This window comes from Homalodisca vitripennis, chromosome 8 (assembly GCF_021130785.1).
Source record: "Homalodisca vitripennis isolate AUS2020 chromosome 8, UT_GWSS_2.1, whole genome shotgun sequence".
Taxonomy (NCBI): domain Eukaryota; kingdom Metazoa; phylum Arthropoda; class Insecta; order Hemiptera; family Cicadellidae; genus Homalodisca; species Homalodisca vitripennis.
Window position 1 is genome coordinate 113,966,438 of NC_060214.1, and position 18,220 is coordinate 113,984,657.

The window sequence follows — 18,220 nt, forward strand, 5'->3', positions numbered from 1 at the left end:
AACGCAAATTCTAAAAACAGTTACCAGTTTTGATGTAGCAGGTGTTCAAACTGTTCACCTTCGGCTGTTGACAGTGTGCTAGACGTGTGTAAAAACTTCAGACATGATAGGGGTTTGTATTTGAAAATTGTTAGTTGCCCCCCTTTACTCAATTGTAAATTTATCATAGCATCTGTTAAAATAAACGTAGAGATCTCTAGTTTGCATTATTGGATTTCTTTTTTTATTCCCTTTAAAATGAGGGGTCACATGATAGGGGTTTGTATTTGAAAATTTTTAGTTGCCCCCCTTTACCCCCTTTAGAAAAGTGGGGGAAAATTTTCAACAACTTGAAAAATTAAAAAAATATGTTATAATAGGTAGGGTCAAGGTTTCACATAGATATCTCGGGCAGTTTAAATTATATCCAGGTGTGCCGGTACATAAAACTCACTCTGTATATATGGCTGGAGGATGACTTTTACTGGATCTCTAATAATATTGCTACTGAACATTATTCCCTCTTAACTATGGAATGGAAACAAATATAAAAAAATGGCAACCAAAAATATATTAGAGGCCACTATAATCAGTAGCTATAGTACATTGAATAAAACTCAAGAGCAATCATTAAAAATGGCTGGAATGGATTTAAGGTGCCATTGTTACTCTCACCAGTTGTATGTGGTGCTATTGAGTAAGTTCTACTGGCAGCATGGTGATTCTGCAAGTAGCATATGCATGTCATGTATAGGGAAGTTTCAATACGATAAAATTGCTAATATCAATGACTGACACATTTATTACAGTATCCAGTATACAGTGATGGTTGGATCATAATAAAACAATTATACAAATTTTATGTTTTGATCTTGTGGAAAATAATGGATATTCACCTAGCTTACAATAAAGTCATATTGTAGCCTTAGTGAAAAGTAGTAAACCTCTTTGTAACATTGCAGTAATAATAAAATATCTATGAATTTTATTATAATAACAACAAACTCATATTACACCAATAAGATTAGTTTACCACACTCGTAAATTCTCGTTTCCTCCACCACGTTTACATTCTCACCGTCTTATTTGTACTGTACAATATACCTGGCGTCTCTGCAATATTAAACTTTGCTACATATCTTATGAGAGAAACTAGAAAATATAAATTATAGCTTCTGATACAGATTTTTCTCTTCGTATACATTTATTAGTGTTGAGCAGTCCGGTTTACATAGAATAAAACATTTTCTACTAAACATTGTCAAACAAAAAAGTGTAAATGAGATCATTTCTGTGAGAAGTCTTTGCTAAAACATCAGAAAAATAAAACAACATTTGGTAATTAATATATTTTAGCCCATTTAGTAGACCTCAAATACGCATACATACGTCATAAATGTGTGTGTTTGTGGTCTTTGGATATACCAAATCTTATACATGATATCCAAATCCAAATCTGCTATATCCAAATCTTGTAAATTGAAAAAATCTCTGGCATATTGGTTATGCGCTCGGAAGAATTTAATTTCTATCCATATATCTGTCTACACGATATTTCGAGAACGAACTAACTTGTAATCTTGAAGTTTTGCATGAAGTTTTATTTCTACATTGGGAACATATAGTTTAATGATTGTGCATGTCACTCCATAGAATTTGGGCTGAACGTCAGTAAGCATTTGCCATATGGGTAACCGTGATGGAAATCACAAAAAAGCATTTGTTGTAACACATATAATGAAATGAAAAACGTAGACTTGAAAACTTGTTTATAAACTCAGCGAAACCTAATACGCGACACGTAATGTAGCGTACTCCTGCCTTGCAGTATTATACAGTCATATTATTACAATATACTGTATATTAATATTGCCGATGGCGTAGTGTAGTGGGTACAAAGGTTATCACAAGATAACCAGATCAAGCAGCGCAGAGCGTGGCTGCTGCTTGGACGGGTGACCGCTGAGTGATCCTGTCCTTTCAAGCAGCCCGCCTGCCCGGCCGTTGGTGGTGGTTCGGAAGTCACCTTTAATTATACCGTTGGTCCAGATTAAGTGTTAGAGAGGGTTTTCTTAGCCTTAACTTCGCCTGGTAAAGTAAGATTTTTTAATTTTCTTTTCTTTTCAAATTATAGTTTTATAAAATAAACTGAAACGAAGTTTCAAGCCGTGGTACAGGTATCTTTTTCACGTTTAAAACCCTTGTGCGATATGAAATATAAGTCGTGAATGCATATTTTCACGCATAAAAACTTACTAAATCAATGAAAACAACTAAATTTATGCCAGAGGCAAAATTAGTAATGGAGTAAATGTATACTATAACATGAACTTGGATCCCACCGTTAAATATAGAAAGAACAGGGAACACTATTTTAAATAGATTTCCACTACGTACTGTAATTAAGGGTTTTGTATTTTGCTCCTTTTTATAGTTTTTTTTATGTTTGTCTTAGTATACGTTTAGGATACCTCAGCTAACTCACTATGTATGAAGTTTTAAATGTGCATAATCACAAATTTAACTATAATCGATTATAGAATCATGATTTTTTTATATATGGATTTATTCTAGTTGGGTAAATAAATTAGTATCCAAATACAGGTCACGGACTTATTTAATAATTTTTTAACTGGTTTGCTTTATGATGTCGGAATAAGAGCAGATTGGGCGTAACAATATATTACTTCACAACCAGAATGATAGGCTACTATTACTTTATTGTACGCAAAAAGTTTAATTTAGTTTTACCTCTGTTTAATTTACTGGAAGAATAATTTAATATCATTATAAGTCATTATGGAATCACTGTTCTTTGCCCTTAGTTTTGTTTTCATCTTTACATCTTCTTGGTTAAAATGTTACGAATTAATTTAATTATTGTTTAAACTAGTTTGCTTAATGATGTTGGAATAAGAGCAGGATGGACGTAACAATATATTAGTTAACAGTTTGACAAGAGTCTATTACTTATTGTTTGGAAACAGTTTAATTTAGCTGTAGCTCTGTTTAATTTACTGCAAGAATAACTTGATATTATAATAAGTCATTATGGAATCACTGTTATTTGCTCTTATTTTTGTTTTCATATACAAGCCTATATCTTGTTGGTTACATTTTTAAAATGTTACGAATTAATTTAATTATTGTTTAAACTAGTTTGCTTAATGATGTAAGAGCAGGACGAACGTAAAAATATATTAGTTCACGTCCAGAATGTCAGGATACGTTTACTTTATTGTACGGCAAAACGTTTAATTTAGCTGTACCTCTGTTTAATTTGAATATCAATGCAAGTCATTATGGAACCACGGATGTTTTGTTAACTGATGACCCAAAGGACCCGTGTTATAGGAACACTGTAACACTGTACACGATGGAATGTCTGTAAACTGCCCACTGTAGAACGACGTATCACGTGTTGTCCCATCCTCACTTCCACCCTCCACCCCCACCCCCTTCACCCTCGTCCCTCAGACCGTTGATCAGGCCCCTAACGAACAGGGTTGACTACATAAATTGCTTTAATCAACGGAGGATATCAGTTGATTGCTCCCACACCTAGAGTTTACCTACCAAATATGTAAATGGCGACGACGTTATAAAATTAAACAAGCTAATAAATTTATCTGTTACATTTATCTATCTTTTTCTTGTTTATCAAAGCAAAGAATATATGTCTTTTTTTATATAAAAATGTAAAAATACATTTTAAAAGAAATATTTGAAGCAATTAATTTAAAGTCTGCCACACGAATAATTCAATAAGCATGAAAAATTACATAATTTACATTAGTTTTTACTCTTGAACAAACAAGGAACAAAACAACAGGTACCTTTTAGTTGAAGTTGGGGAAAAGTTTCAATGCATAATAGTACTCTGGGTATAAAATTTAAGTTTCAAGAACCGTGAATAACTTTAGTGCGGTTTATAAACATCATACAGCATAGTACATTATATACTGAATTACTGTATAAAGAATGTATATATATATATATATATATATATATATATATATATATATATATATATATTAATACTCTGTTATTTATTGCTTGTTTATTGAACAATAAATGCAATTCTTATTGAATTAGTTTGAAGTTTTATAATATATTAAATCTTTATTTTCAAAATTAATTCAAAAATATTTTTTTGATATCATAGGACATTTTTTTGTTGAACCATTATTTTCCTTATGACTTATGACCAATTAGAAAGAAAAAGAAGGTGACTAAACACTACGTAAAATCTGGGACATAAAACAATTTATAAAGCCATTTCAGATCTGCATTTAATATCCTATTGTGAGTGAGTGGGTGGAAGCCTAGTTTCAAAGTTCTCTCAAGTTGGCCCAACACTAGCACGTTAAAACTGTATAACAAGACATTTCAGGCCAGCATTTTTAATCCTAGTGTGAGTGAGTGGGTGGAAGCCTAGTTTCAAAGTTCTCTCAAGTTGGCCCAACACTAGCACGTTAAAACTGTATAACAAGACATTTCAGGCCAGCATTTTTAATCCTAGTGTGAGTGAGTGGGTGGAAGCCTAGTTTTAAAGTTCTCTCAAGTTGGCCCAACACTAGCACGTTAAAACTGTATAACAAGACATTTCAGGCCAGCATTTTTAATCCTAGTGTGAGTGAGTGGGTGGAAGCCTAGTTTCAAAGTTCTCTCAAGTTGGCCCAACACTAGCACGTTAAAACTGTATAACAAGACATTTCAGGCCAGCATTTTTAATCCTAGTGTGAGTGAGTGGGTGGAAGCCTAGTTTCAAAGTTCTCTCAAGTTGGCCCAACACTAGCACGTTAAAACTGTATAACAAGACATTTCAGGCCAGCATTTTTAATCCTAGTGTGAGTGAGTGGGTGGAAGCCTAGTTTCAAAGTTCTCTCAAGTTGGCCCAACACTAGCACGTTAAAACTGTATAACAAGACATTTCAGGCCAGCATTTTTAATCCTAGTGTGAGTGAGTGGGTGGAAGCCTAGTTTTAAAGTTCTCTCAAGTTGGCCCAACACTAGCACGTTAAAACTGTATAACAAGACATTTCAGGCCAGCATTTTTAATCCTAGTGTGAGTGAGTGGGTGGAAGCCTAGTTTCAAAGTTCTCTCAAGTTGGCCCAACACTAGCACGTTAAAACTGTATAACAAGACATTTCAGGCCAGCATTTTTAATCCTAGTGTGAGTGAGTGGGTGGAAGCCTAGTTTTAAAGTTCTCTCAAGTTGGCCCAACACTAGCACGTTAAAACTGTATAACAAGACATTTCAGGCCAGCATTTTTAATCCTAGTGTGAGTGAGTGGGTGGAAGCCTAGTTTCAAAGTTCTCTCAAGTTGGCCCAACACTAGCACGTTAAAACTGTATAACAAGACATTTCAGGCCAGCATTTTTAATCCTAGTGTGAGTGAGTGGGTGGAAGCCTAGTGTCACGCCTCCTGCTCAGCTGGGGCGAAGGGGGTGTACTCAGGAACCAAACGCAGCTCAGATTACAGCAACTTTATTCAAACGACAACACTTCCGAACCCATGGACACCACGCGTCACGACCATCACTAGGCTAAGCCCTACACTAGATCGGCCCTCAGGGAGCTCGGACGTCCGCTCGCGCCGGAGTCCTCTCACGTACACACCGCCTCGGGCGCTCACCTTGCTGACCTCCCCCTCCAGTACTTCCAGACGGCGGGAACATGGGCCCCGACGTCACACACACCCCCAGCCAAATTAAGGGTGGTTGTTGGGGTGGATGCCCTCTAGGAGTTCGTCTTCTTCATTCTTCCAGGCCCTGGCAGCTGGTCCCTTGGTTGTGTTCAGCTGGGCGGCTGGGTCACGTGCACAAGTCACCATGGCGTCTACCCTCACGTTTCGCCGCGTATCGCTAACAGTGTGGCTAGCGGTCGGGGTTCTCCAACAGTCAATATTTGTCTTTAGATGTGGGGGAAACACATGGGGAACAACGACACTGCGGCAGCCACTTCTCAGGGACAGTCATTTACACTGGCACATAAAGTCTCTGGCGTTGGGACGGCTCGATCACACATAAAGTCTCTGGCGTTGGGACGGCCCGATCACACATAAAGTCTCTGAAGTTGGGACGGCTCGATCACACATAAAGTCTCTGGCGTTGGGACGGCTCGATCACGAGCCTCAGTCGTTCGCTCCCATCGGTACCGCTTCACTAATACATTTCCAGGGAAAGTTTATTAATTTTTAATGTTATTCCAGCAACAGGCAATGAATCGTTCCTCACAAAGGTTTGCCTTCTACAAAACATGTTGTCCTACGAGAGCCTATCTACCTACTCTAATTAGCAATGTTTGCTATTGGTGTAATCGCATTTATTTGACAGAAACATTAGTTCATATAAACTTACTCTTAAATACCCGCGGTGGTGTCCATTCCCTTATATTATACATATATCCTTACGTGTAGGTATATTCGACATTTTATATTAAAATACATTAATCAACTTTACATGTCTTTATAACTACTTGAAGCGAGAAATTATAATTGTATATGAATAGATGAGTTCATGACACATTCCGGAACCATTCAGCTGTTCTGTGCGAGTCATACAAAACAAAATATATTAATCCTCTATATTGCCCTTTCTTATGATCTAGTACAATGACGATATTCCAATTCAAACATGATAATATTATTATTAGAACTATTTACCAAATTACTATCTAGTACATTAATCCTTATTATCTACCCATACTATAACTTACTATTGCAAAAACATTTTTTTTTTATAGATAATAACCTTACAAAGTGGATATTATTATAGGGACCCAAACTAAATAATTGTAATTATAAGTCCACGACAAGGCTATTCTAGATATTTGACATCTTCCTACTCATTAACATAGACAAGTGAAAGAAACTATAGTAGGACATTATAAGCGTAACCATGTACTACAGGATACAGATATTTTACAGTGCAAGAGGTGGTACAAAGTTTTGTAACTGAAGTTGTGCACAGCGGCAGTGTCTACGTGACAAAAGTAGCTGTGGTTAGCAGTAGCCGTCCGGCCTCTCTGGTCACCTGACCTCTCGGGTCACCGGCCTGGCTCTGAGCTACTGGACTTCCCACCGGTGCTCTAAGACTTAGCATGAAATGACTTCGTTTTTAAACAAAGCTCTTATCTCTTAAATTTTATTCTTTACATACATCTAACTACCTTTTAACATAACTACCTCAATACCACACAAGAATATGTTAATAGCTAACTATACCCGAACAACTTATAAGTTACTTTGTATGCATTGACAAGTTAATACTTGATTATTTTTATTCCCCAAATTACAAACAAATTACAAAAGTAATTACTTAGTTCTTAACATTGGTTAGCATAACCATATACAACATTTGGTTTCGTATACGGTGTTACAGTCTTAGAAACTAACTTGTCAACGCTTAATTCATAATTACGTTAATGACAACTGGAAGAACAACATAAATTATTATTAAATGTTTTACATCAGTGTTATAATACAATAGGCAATTATATTTACTAACAAATTATTATGTCATTGCGACGTACCAATCCTCTTAAACATTAAGTCTTAACCTAATCTAGGAATTCTAAAACTATTTCAAGGGTCCCCTGTATTTACAGAATAATTATGAGTTTACAATTTAATTATTATTAGTCAAAATCAACTTCTAACCATTCCACGCTGATATTGGCGTATGTATACGTACCGCTGAAAACAGAACATGTATTTCACCTAGTCAATCATAATAAAACAGTTTTAAAATATAAACTCTTATATTAGCTAATACTCATATTCACTCACATTCACTCTGAGTGGCCACTCGGTTTTTTTCATTCAAACTTTCACACTCCCCACATTTTCATTCACACACTGGACTTACATGTTTACGAATTCATGATAACAATAATCTCCTGAAATAATATATTTTATACATTTTATTAATCATACACTATAACGTTCACAGTTATACAGTTTACCTCGAAGTTTACCTATGGTTACAACGATTACCTGGTACCCTTTATACCTGATCACGAACTTGGTCCCACCATTCAAGAGTGATTCTCAGCTCCTTTCCATCGACCTCCGTGATAGGTAAGTTCTTTGGCAAGCCATCGTCTCTGACGTCACGTTTGCCGGTCATCGCTAACTCGTCGCCTTTTCGTCTCGATACCTTGGATCTCCAGTTTACCCATAATCCCACGACGTACCGACAACCAATCAGAACCAATATTATTATAATGCCACAAAATAAATCCACAATAAATTGTTCCTGATTCGGGGAGAATATTTCATTTTCTGCTCTCACAAATGCTCCTATACCTAAGCCTACTAGATGGGGATTTCTCACAACAATTATGGTTAGTAAACAAAAATAAATGGAGTGCAGCACGGCTGACAGTGATGTATACATGCCCCTCTCCACTGACGAAACCTTAAGTGTCGGGCTCTCTAACTTTCTAGGTTCTGAAAAAGATAAATTCCAGTGCGGCAGCTGACTAGGCCATTCGTTGTCTAAGCATTCGTCTAGTGTCTCGAAAGTGCTGGAAACATGATTAATTTTAGAGGTGATTTTCAAAGTTTTTAATTTTGACCACGAAGCTGGAAGTATGTGTGCCACAGCTAACTTATCCGCTTCCTGTCTACACGGATAGCTTTCTGAAACCAAAATGTGGGAGTCAGCGACTAAGCTACAATCACACGGCACTCTCACGTGTAGTGCACCCAGGCTCTTACGCTCTGTTATCTTAACTGTAGTGTTCGAAGTGTATCTGCACACAAACTCTAAATGCTCAACAATATGGGTTAGTACGTAGGTGAAGTCGTCTATCTGGGTGATAAGTGGCACGTCACCTGACACACATGAAAATACACATAGTGAGCTCAGCTCTTGTATGGTCGCACCCATAAATGTTTTTCTAGGGCAACGTGATCCGGACACAGCATCACCGGCGTATCTAGGGACATAGCATAGTGGATTAATATTCGGCTGACAGTGCTGCAAGGCTGCTCCCTGTATCACTACCATACTGTCTTCACTGTTAACCACAAATGACGTTTCCTGCTTAATGGTACAAGTCTGGTTATTCCACGCAAAAGGTATTATTAAAGGGGTATACAATCTCCATTGGGACGTAAGTTTCTTGATTGGAATCTGCAAATTTATTAAGATTGAGTTACCAGAAATTACACAATCAGCTATTTCTAACTTAAGGTATTTAGACACTTCCTCCACTGGTATCGCTAGGTCATAGCTGTCCGCTTTTAATGCAACTGTTAATTTTGTTAAATCCTCTCTTAGCTTATCTACAGTTATTATAAAATTCGGGATCTTCCCCTCTCGACATTGACTCAATATCTCTAGGCGTGTAACAAGTTGTAACAATTGTAACTGACGTACTGTATGGTGCGCGCTCACCTGTAACAAACTAAAACTCTTGTGATCATTTCTCTGTTCGTTTGTGAATTCCTGCTTCTGAAATAGATCGATTAACTTAGTTATGTTAACGCCAACATCCACGACACGTGCGAAGGTCCTCTCTACTTCTGCACTGTAATTCTTCATACCTAAATTGACATTCTCTATTTCTGAAAAGGCTTCAGTTACTTGCTCACTTAAGCTATTTTCAAATTTTGACATTAAATATTGATTAGTGAATAAAGGTTTTAACTGTCGTTTAGTCGTTACTCCCACAGCACCAATGGGCGAAATCTCCTATCACACTTAAACTCCTCTGGACTCTAGCAGACATACTATTAGACTTTACATATACATCGGATTTCCCACTGAGGCTCGAGTTCAGCCATTTCACTTGCTGTCCTATTCTTTTATCGGCCTGAAGAATCCATGCGAACAACATACATTGGGGATCATTTAATACTCTGTTACAAAAACCATTATTCTGTGGCAGTGACAAATGAGCCATATCGACCTCTGGCAACACACTTTGATACACTAGAGGAACTGATGACTCGTACATCACCATCTCGGGTATCTCTTTCCAGTACACCCCTGTAGTTACAGATATCGGCACCCGGGTGTCGCTGTGCATCCCGGTAACTGCGACTGCAAACAAAATACACTTACACGTAACTAGATACATCACCGCTATCTGGTATTCCATAGCCGCTCACCTCGTTCCTGTCTCTGTCAGGACTTAGGTACACACACAAGTAACACAATTAAACAAGAAATAAAATGTCAAACACTGTACGATAAATAGCAATTATTTGAAAATTATTAAATCAGTTCTGAGAATAAACGTACATGAATATATATCATGAACCACGATTATGGGACTCAGGTTGTCTTCAGTTCACTTATGTCCACGCGACACCGACACTAACCGAACTAATTGTCCTCAGCAAGGTCGTCACACTCTCCCCTTCCGTTCGAACTTTGATCTTGCTGACGGCACGTTCATAGTTCATAGTTCATAGTTCATTCACCGGCTATTTATTGTCGTGAAGCACACCGTCATGAGTTCCTCATTTCGTGCACTAATGTTAAGGTTTTACTACCACTCACTACGATTCACAATAAATTGGAAAGTCCAAAAATTGAACATGGTCCTACATTAATAATTATTAATCTACCTTTTACTAAATATTATTTACAACTACTTTTAGTCCACTTTTGTTTTGTTTACCATAACCCTCTCACAGTGTCCTAGGGTAGTACCGCTTCAGCCGACTAACGTGAATTGTATCCTGGAACGGAGGCTTCTTTCCTTTGGTGACTAGTATCACGTAGTTCACGTCCGATAGCTTAGCCTCGACCTGGTATGGTCCATACCATCTGTGTAGCAGCTTAGTCGATCTACCCTTCTTGCGGATGGGAGTCCAAACCATTACTTGTTCCCCTGGTTCAAATTCCACATGTCGATGGGTCCTATCAAACCTCTGTTTCTGCTTCTTCTGTGTACCGCTGACTATCTTCTGTACGTCTTCACGGCACTTCTGAACTCTCTCCAGCACTTCCTCGACTTGTGGGTCCTCTGACGCATGTTGGCGTAGGGACACGTCTATGGGGAGTCGTGCTTCTCGACCATACATAAGGAAAAAGGGTGTGTGTCGAGTGGTCTCTTGTACAGATGTGTTATAGCTAAAGCAAGTAAGGCTTACATACAAATCCCAGTCTCTCTGGTTAGTGCACACATAATTCGACAGCATTTGGGCCAAAGTACCGTTAAAATGTTCTGTCAGTCCATTACACATGGGGTGGTAGGCAGTTGTAAATACTGGTCGTATTCCCAATCCTTTTAACAATTCTTTCACCAAGGAGGATGTGAAATTCGTCCCTCTATCTGACAATATCTTCTTTGGGCATCCGAACTTACAGATTATCCTGTTTACTAGGAACCTCGCTGTTGTTTCAGCAGTCGTGGTTCTCGTTGCCTCGGCCTCTGCCCACTTTGTGGCGTAGTCTACTGCTACGATTATATACACATTCCCTTTCGCTGACCTCGGAAACGGTCCCAAGAAGTCCACTCCTATGGTATCTAATGGCTGTCCCACGGGAATAGGTTGTAAGAGCCCTGCGGCTGCTCGTTTGGGTGTCTTGCGACTCTGGCAGTCCGGGCACGTTTTTACGTATCGTTCAACTTCCTTAACCATATTTGGCCAGTAGTATCTGCTTTTTATCTTGAAGAATGTTTTACTGAACCCCAGATGGCCGCCAGATAACGGACTGTCATGACATTCAAATAACACCTCATCTCTGATACTTTTTGGGATCACTAGTAACTTCTTGTGACCTACATGTGCGACATTCTTCTTATATAGTAACCCGTCTTCAACCATAAAGCTCTTAGCCAACCGTCGATCTGCGCTAGCTGCTCCGTCGGGGTCTTGAACTGCTTCTATTATCCTCTTGCAATCGGGATCTTCTCTCTGTAGACTGGTGAGATCTTTCAGGTTAATTGCTAACATTGGGATATCATTGGTCTTGTCCTGATCCTCCGGATCGTCTACCCCTCCGTGATTCCTTGATAGACAGTCTGGTACCACGTGCAATCTCCCTTGCTTGTGTTTAATCTTGTAGTCAAATTCCATAAGTTTGAGAGCCCAACGGCCCAGTCTGCCCGATAGGTCTCTGTTCTTGTCTAACCAACATAGCGCGTGGTGGTCCACCACTATAGTAAACTTTCGGCCCCACAAGAACTGCCTAAAATGTTGCGCCGCCCAGACCACAGCGATGCACTCTTTCTCAGTTGTAGTGTATTTCTTCTCGGCGTCCGATAACCTTCGCGACCCATACGCTACTGGAAGCACTGTCTCTCCATCCTTTTGCATAAGGGCTGCGCCTACTCCTTGGTCACTCGCATCAGTGTGCAACTCAATGGGCAACTCTGGGTCAAAATGTCTCAGAATTGGAGCTGATGTCAGGCGCTCCTTCAGATCTACAAAGGCTGCCTCCTGTTCAGGACCCCAATGGAATCTTACATCCTTCCTGGTAAGATGGACTAAAGGACCAACTACCTTAGAGAAATTCGGCACAAAAGATCTGTAATAATTACACATACCAATAAAGGATCGCAGAGCTCTTAGTCGTCTTGGAGCCTCAAAGTCTTTTACTACTTGAATCTTGTCAGGGTTGGGACTTATACCTTGGGCGTTTACCGTATGTCCTAAGATCTTGACTTCGCTATACCCGAACGAACATTTGGTTGGATTAAGAGTCATAGAGGCTGATCTAAGCCTTTCCAAGACCTGCCTTAATCTGCTCAGCATGTCATCATATGCTGGTGCCATGACCAATACGTCATCAAGGTAAACCAGACAGCTCCCCCATTTCAACCCTGCTAGTACCTGGTCCATACATCTCTGGAACACCGCTGGGCTAGTCTTGAGTCCAAAGGGGGTACATTCCCACTCCCAAAGGCCGTCTGCCGTTATAAAAGCAGTTTTGTGCTTATCCTCCTCCTTAATTGGTATTTGCCAATAACCAGAGTTCAGGTCGAGGGTGCAGAACCATTGACATCCGTTCAAGTATGTCAATATATCTCCAATTAATGGTAAGGGATACGCTAGATCTTGGATACATAGGTTCAATTTACGGTAATCTACACAGAACCTCCATGTGTCGTTCTTCTTCTTTACGAGTACAACTGGGGATGCGTAAGCGCTATTACTTTTCCGGATGACTCCTTTCGTTAGCATTTCATCCACCTGCTCCCTGATAATCTCTCGCTCACGATGCGACACCCTATAGGGAGGTTGATGCACTGGGGTATCGTCAGTGAGCGGAATGGCCAGTTCACACACGTTTGTTCGTCCTATTTGAGATTTCTTAAAGGCAAAGCGGTCTCTAAACTCTGTCAGCAGTTTAAGTAGGGCTTTTCTTTTCTCTGGGGATAATTGCGGATTAATATCTATGTTCGCCTCCTCAAGCTCGCTCTTTTCTTGTCTTGCTCCCTCGACTTCGCCGGTCGGTTCTTCTCGCAGTTCACAGATTTCATATACCTCCGCTAACACTTCGCCTCTTTGTAGGCACCTTTTATCATCTGCCAGATTCATCACCAATACTTGGTTAGGTGGCTCGGCGTGAGTCAATCCGTAGGGCAATAGAACAGATTTTTCTCTAAAAATTCCTTCCTTTGGTTCCATAACTCCTAAAGTGGGCAACAAACCTTCGTACTTAATTTTCAGGAGTCTCTGACTTCTTGGAGGGAGTTCAGTAGAATCATCACATATTACTCTCGCCTGTATCTGTTGTCTTTCTTCAAACTGTATGTGCTTCAACCATGAGGGGTCTGGAGGTGGACGCAAATACTTGGCGTCTTTTTCCGCGCTGAGGAAATCTACTGAGATTTTTCTTCCGTTGGCGATTATAAATTGGGCTCTTCTCCTCGAGAAATCTATTGTTGTACCAAACTTCAGGTGGAAATCGTTACCCAGGATACAACAGTCACCCACTCCTTTGGCCACAAACACTGGGAACAATATCACACAGTGGCTGATTTCTAAGATAATTTCTATTCTACCCAAAATCTGTACCGGCTCATCGGTGGCTGTCTTAACATTCATTCCTTGTACTGCTTTAATCCTGTCTCTCACGTTGGCTACCAGATTCTCATCAACACAACTCACACAGGCCCCAGTATCTAATATTATTGGCATTTTCCTCTGATTTAATTTTCCTTTTATTTCCAATACTCCCACGGTTCTAACAGTACTGGCCTCGGGACGAGGAAATTCCTTGGGTATAGCGTTGGTAAAATCTCCACGGCGATACTCATGGCGTGGATTACGGTTGTATCTCCTCCATGTGTCATACCATTCTCGGCGCTCATGTTCTTGGCACAAGACGCTCATCCTCTGTTGTTGGGAGCTCATTCTAGCGGAACCACTCGCTCCCTGATTTAGTGGTTCCCTCTGTCGTTTCCCTGATTTCCTGAGCGACAGGCAACAGCATAATGACCGGGTCTATTGCACTGGTAGCATATCACTCGACCGTCACTAGTTCTTCCACGATTCGAGGTGGAGTAGGCTCCTCTTGCTCTCCCTCGGTTCCACCTTCCATACTGTTCACCATCTTGTGCTCTTCTTTCCCTCGAGACTTCGAACTGAACCCTTGGCTGTTGCTTATTGTTCTCAGTCATGCGGCCTCGTGTATCTCGATTCTTCTCCTGCTGTTCTAGAAGACGCATGCTTAACTTGGCAAATTCAGATGTTAAGTTTTCTAGTTTGCTTTCTTGCTCCTGTGTTCTTTCCGTCTTGGATGGCTGACTGGCGTTCCCTGTAGTTGTCGCCTTTGATGAGACTTCCCCCAGTAGGTGGTCTACCCGCTGTCCAGCCATGAAACGTGCGGTCTGGATCTTCCTTACGTTAGCCAGTAGGCTTTCTAGAGTGTCATTGGTCATCACCATCACTTTCTCCAATAGAGATGGCCTTAATCCTCTTAAAACATGTTTGATCTTAGTTCTCTCGTTCATTCCGGGGTCCACTTTTGAACATAAATTTAACACATCTTGTACATACGATTCTACGGGCTCCTCCTCCCCTTGCATCCGCATCCGCAGTCGGAACTCCATCTGTTCATCCCAAGCGATTGCTTGAAACGTATCCTTCATTCCATTCTTTACCCGCTCCCAGGTGATATTGGCTCCTAAAGATTGCTCTAGGTTTTCGTACCATTTCAGAGCGGCCCCTTCCAGGTAACAGGGGAGAATAACCAACATCTTATCCTCGTTCCAGCCATTGGCCTTTGCCACTCTCCCAAATTGGGCTAGATACTCCTCCACGTTGTCCTCCATTCCGCCCCTGAACTTTCCTGGAGTAATAACAGGCCCCCTGGCTTCAGCCATAGCTTCTACTTCCTCTTCACCGTCAGGACCACTACCAGGTAGGGGAATTAAATCGACTTCAGCTACGGTTCTTATTTCCTCAAGATGTCTTTGGGGTTGTCCTGGGTCTTCGGGAACCTCACTAACTGATGTCAGCCTTGACTGACTTCTTGTTTTTACACTAAACTTGATGTTTGGGGACGACATACGATTGCTACACCCTATCACGAATTAAGATTTAAATAAAAACCAAATCAGAACAAAATTAAATCAAAACAAAATCAAAATCACAATCACAATCCAAATCAAATCAACAATTTAAATATACATATTCCCCTGAACACAAGGGTTATTCAAAACACCACAACATATCAATGCCGCGACAGTCGTCGTACCAATTGGGTTTGACCTGGCCTACCCATGGACAAGCTCTCTTTTTTTTTCTTTTTTTTAACCACTTTATAACAACAAACTATTTCTCAAAATTATTCTATTCACCAATAAAAAGAAACAGCTTTGTTTACATCACGGGTAGGTTGCCTCCCTTACCGGTACCTTGGTTCGACGCACTGTGGCTGCTAAGTAGGCTACTCTTACAACAACTACAAAATTGTGTTCGGCTTACAAGCTACGAGAAAACAAATAAAATTATTTACTCCAAATTACACTTTGCTTTCAAAAGGTAACTACAATTATTTGGATCAAAAACTAACTTTCTCTCTTGTTCTTTCAATCTACATTAATTTTTCAACTTAATCAATTTACTAAAAAAAACAATCCGAATTTTAAAAAGAAATATTCACTATTATATTATATTACTATTAAATATTATATTACTAACCTTGGATCGTTAATCCGTCTTTGGTTCTGGATCACCTCAGGATACCCGGCGCCTCCACCAATTTGTCACGCCTCCTGCTCAGCTGGGGCGAAGGGGGTGTACTCAGGAACCAAACGCAGCTCAGATTACAGCAACTTTATTCAAACGACAACACTTCCGAACCCATGGACACCACGCGTCACGACCATCACTAGGCTAAGCCCTACACTAGATCGGCCCTCAGGGAGCTCGGACGTCCGCTCGCGCCGGAGTCCTCTCACGTACACACCGCCTCGGGCGCTCACCTTGCTGACCTCCCCCTCCAGTACTTCCAGACGGCGGGAACATGGGCCCCGACGTCACACTAGTTTTAAAGTTCTCTCAAGTTGGCCCAATACTGGAACTTTAAAACTGTATAACAAGACATTTCAGGTGAGCCTTTATTATTATTCTAGTGTGAGTGAGTGGGTGGAAGCCTAGTTTCAAAGTTCTCTCAAGTTGGCCCAACACTGGCACGTTATAACTGTATAACAAAACATTTCTGGTCAGAATTTCGTATGCTACGATGAGTGAGTGGATGAAAGCTGGAGTTCATCCCCTCACGTTGGTACCAACACTAGCACGTAAGAGTTGTATAACAAGACAGATGATTTGCAGCTGGGCTGCGAGAACGCAGATCTTTTCCTCTCTAAACACGTTCACATCGTAAAATATGAAATGTTACGTTATTAATGGTACCGCTGTCACTTGTTACCGGCATTGTCTACCTTGTACTGTATCAACTCTCCTTGTGTCTTTTATTTGATCTATACAATCATCAACAGGCTTGTGGTGGTTGAGGAATAAAGCCAAAAAGGGATTACCATTCCTAAAAATATATGGGTAAAGAGTTAAATCCAAAAACACTAACCACGATAATAGTGTCGATTGTCATGTAACCGATCGCATTTATTTCATTAGTGTAGAGTAATATATAAAAAAATTTGTGAATGAAGCATTATAATTATTGACGGATTTGCTATGTTTACAAATGGTATTAAAATCTAACAGTATTTTAAATGTGTGTGACTTTTGAGCTTAATTATACAATATAGCTTGAAGATAAAATTATTATGCAGCAATAGAGTACAGCATTCAGTTTATAATAAAAGTAAATAAACTAAAAAATTTTAAGATGTTATGTAAAACTTTTCACAATTGTAAAGAACAGATTGCACAAAACGTATATTTAATACGTATTAACAAGTTTGTATACATAATTTAAACTATATTTTTATTTTAACCATTATAAGGAGGAACAAGAATACACTAAAACTCCAATAAAGAGATTTGAATCTGCAAAATTTAAAGGTTTCTTTATAAAATCACAAAAAATTTTGCTTAATTAAGGATATTTGAACTGTTATGATGAAAATTTTGTCTGACAGGTTCAAACAAAGTATCTTTCTGTTCTCGGGCTTTTACAATTTTTTAAATAATTTAATAGTGCAACCATATTAGAAGTTGGGTTTAACGGTTGGATAATTGTTAATGAAACATGATTTTTCAGGAAATTTGCTATTGTTCAGTGATCAATTAGTAACACTACGTTTCGAGATCTGCAATCTGATCTCTTCCTCAGGTGAATAAGTAACGTAACACATAACTAAAATGTAGGTTAAAATAAACAAATCATACCAGACCTTTCATCAACCCACCAAAATGTATTGCTCCTTTATGTCACTTAGTATTTTCGAATGAGATAAATTAATATTAATGAAATATACTTTGAAATATCAAAAAGATAAAAAAATCGTAATTTTGTTTTGAAACGCACTTAAATGTCTGTAACTCTGAAAAAACTACCAACATCAAAGTTATGTCTCAACTATTTTTACTGACAATTTTTGTTCTAAAACACATAAAACATATATGCAGAAAAGATCGAGATAGTGTCTTAAAAGACTAAGAATATTGTTGTGACGAAAACGTATTTGGTTAATGTGAGTTAGCAGTTATAGATACAATGTTTATCAAATTGGTTTGTTCTTATAGTTGTTAAGAACTTTATACTTTACATAACACAAGCAAGACGGTGTGCGTGCTCGTAATTATTTTGTACTAAAAGGCATAGTTTGTGAACAGTAGCATAAATACCAAGCCA

General features: G+C 39.2%; 1 protein-coding gene across 1 annotated transcript; it reads right to left on the bottom strand.

Moving 5' to 3' along the window:
- Positions 1-10,629: 10,629 nt before the first annotated feature.
- On the bottom strand, positions 10,630-12,264 carry LOC124368331. Its single transcript, XM_046825606.1, has 2 exons — positions 11,789-12,264; positions 10,630-11,074 (listed from the first exon to the last, which is right to left on the bottom strand). The coding sequence occupies exons 1-2, from the start codon at positions 12,262-12,264 to the stop codon at positions 10,630-10,632; spliced, it is 921 nt and encodes a 306-aa protein (XP_046681562.1).
- Between the last annotated feature and the right edge of the window lie 5,956 nt (positions 12,265-18,220).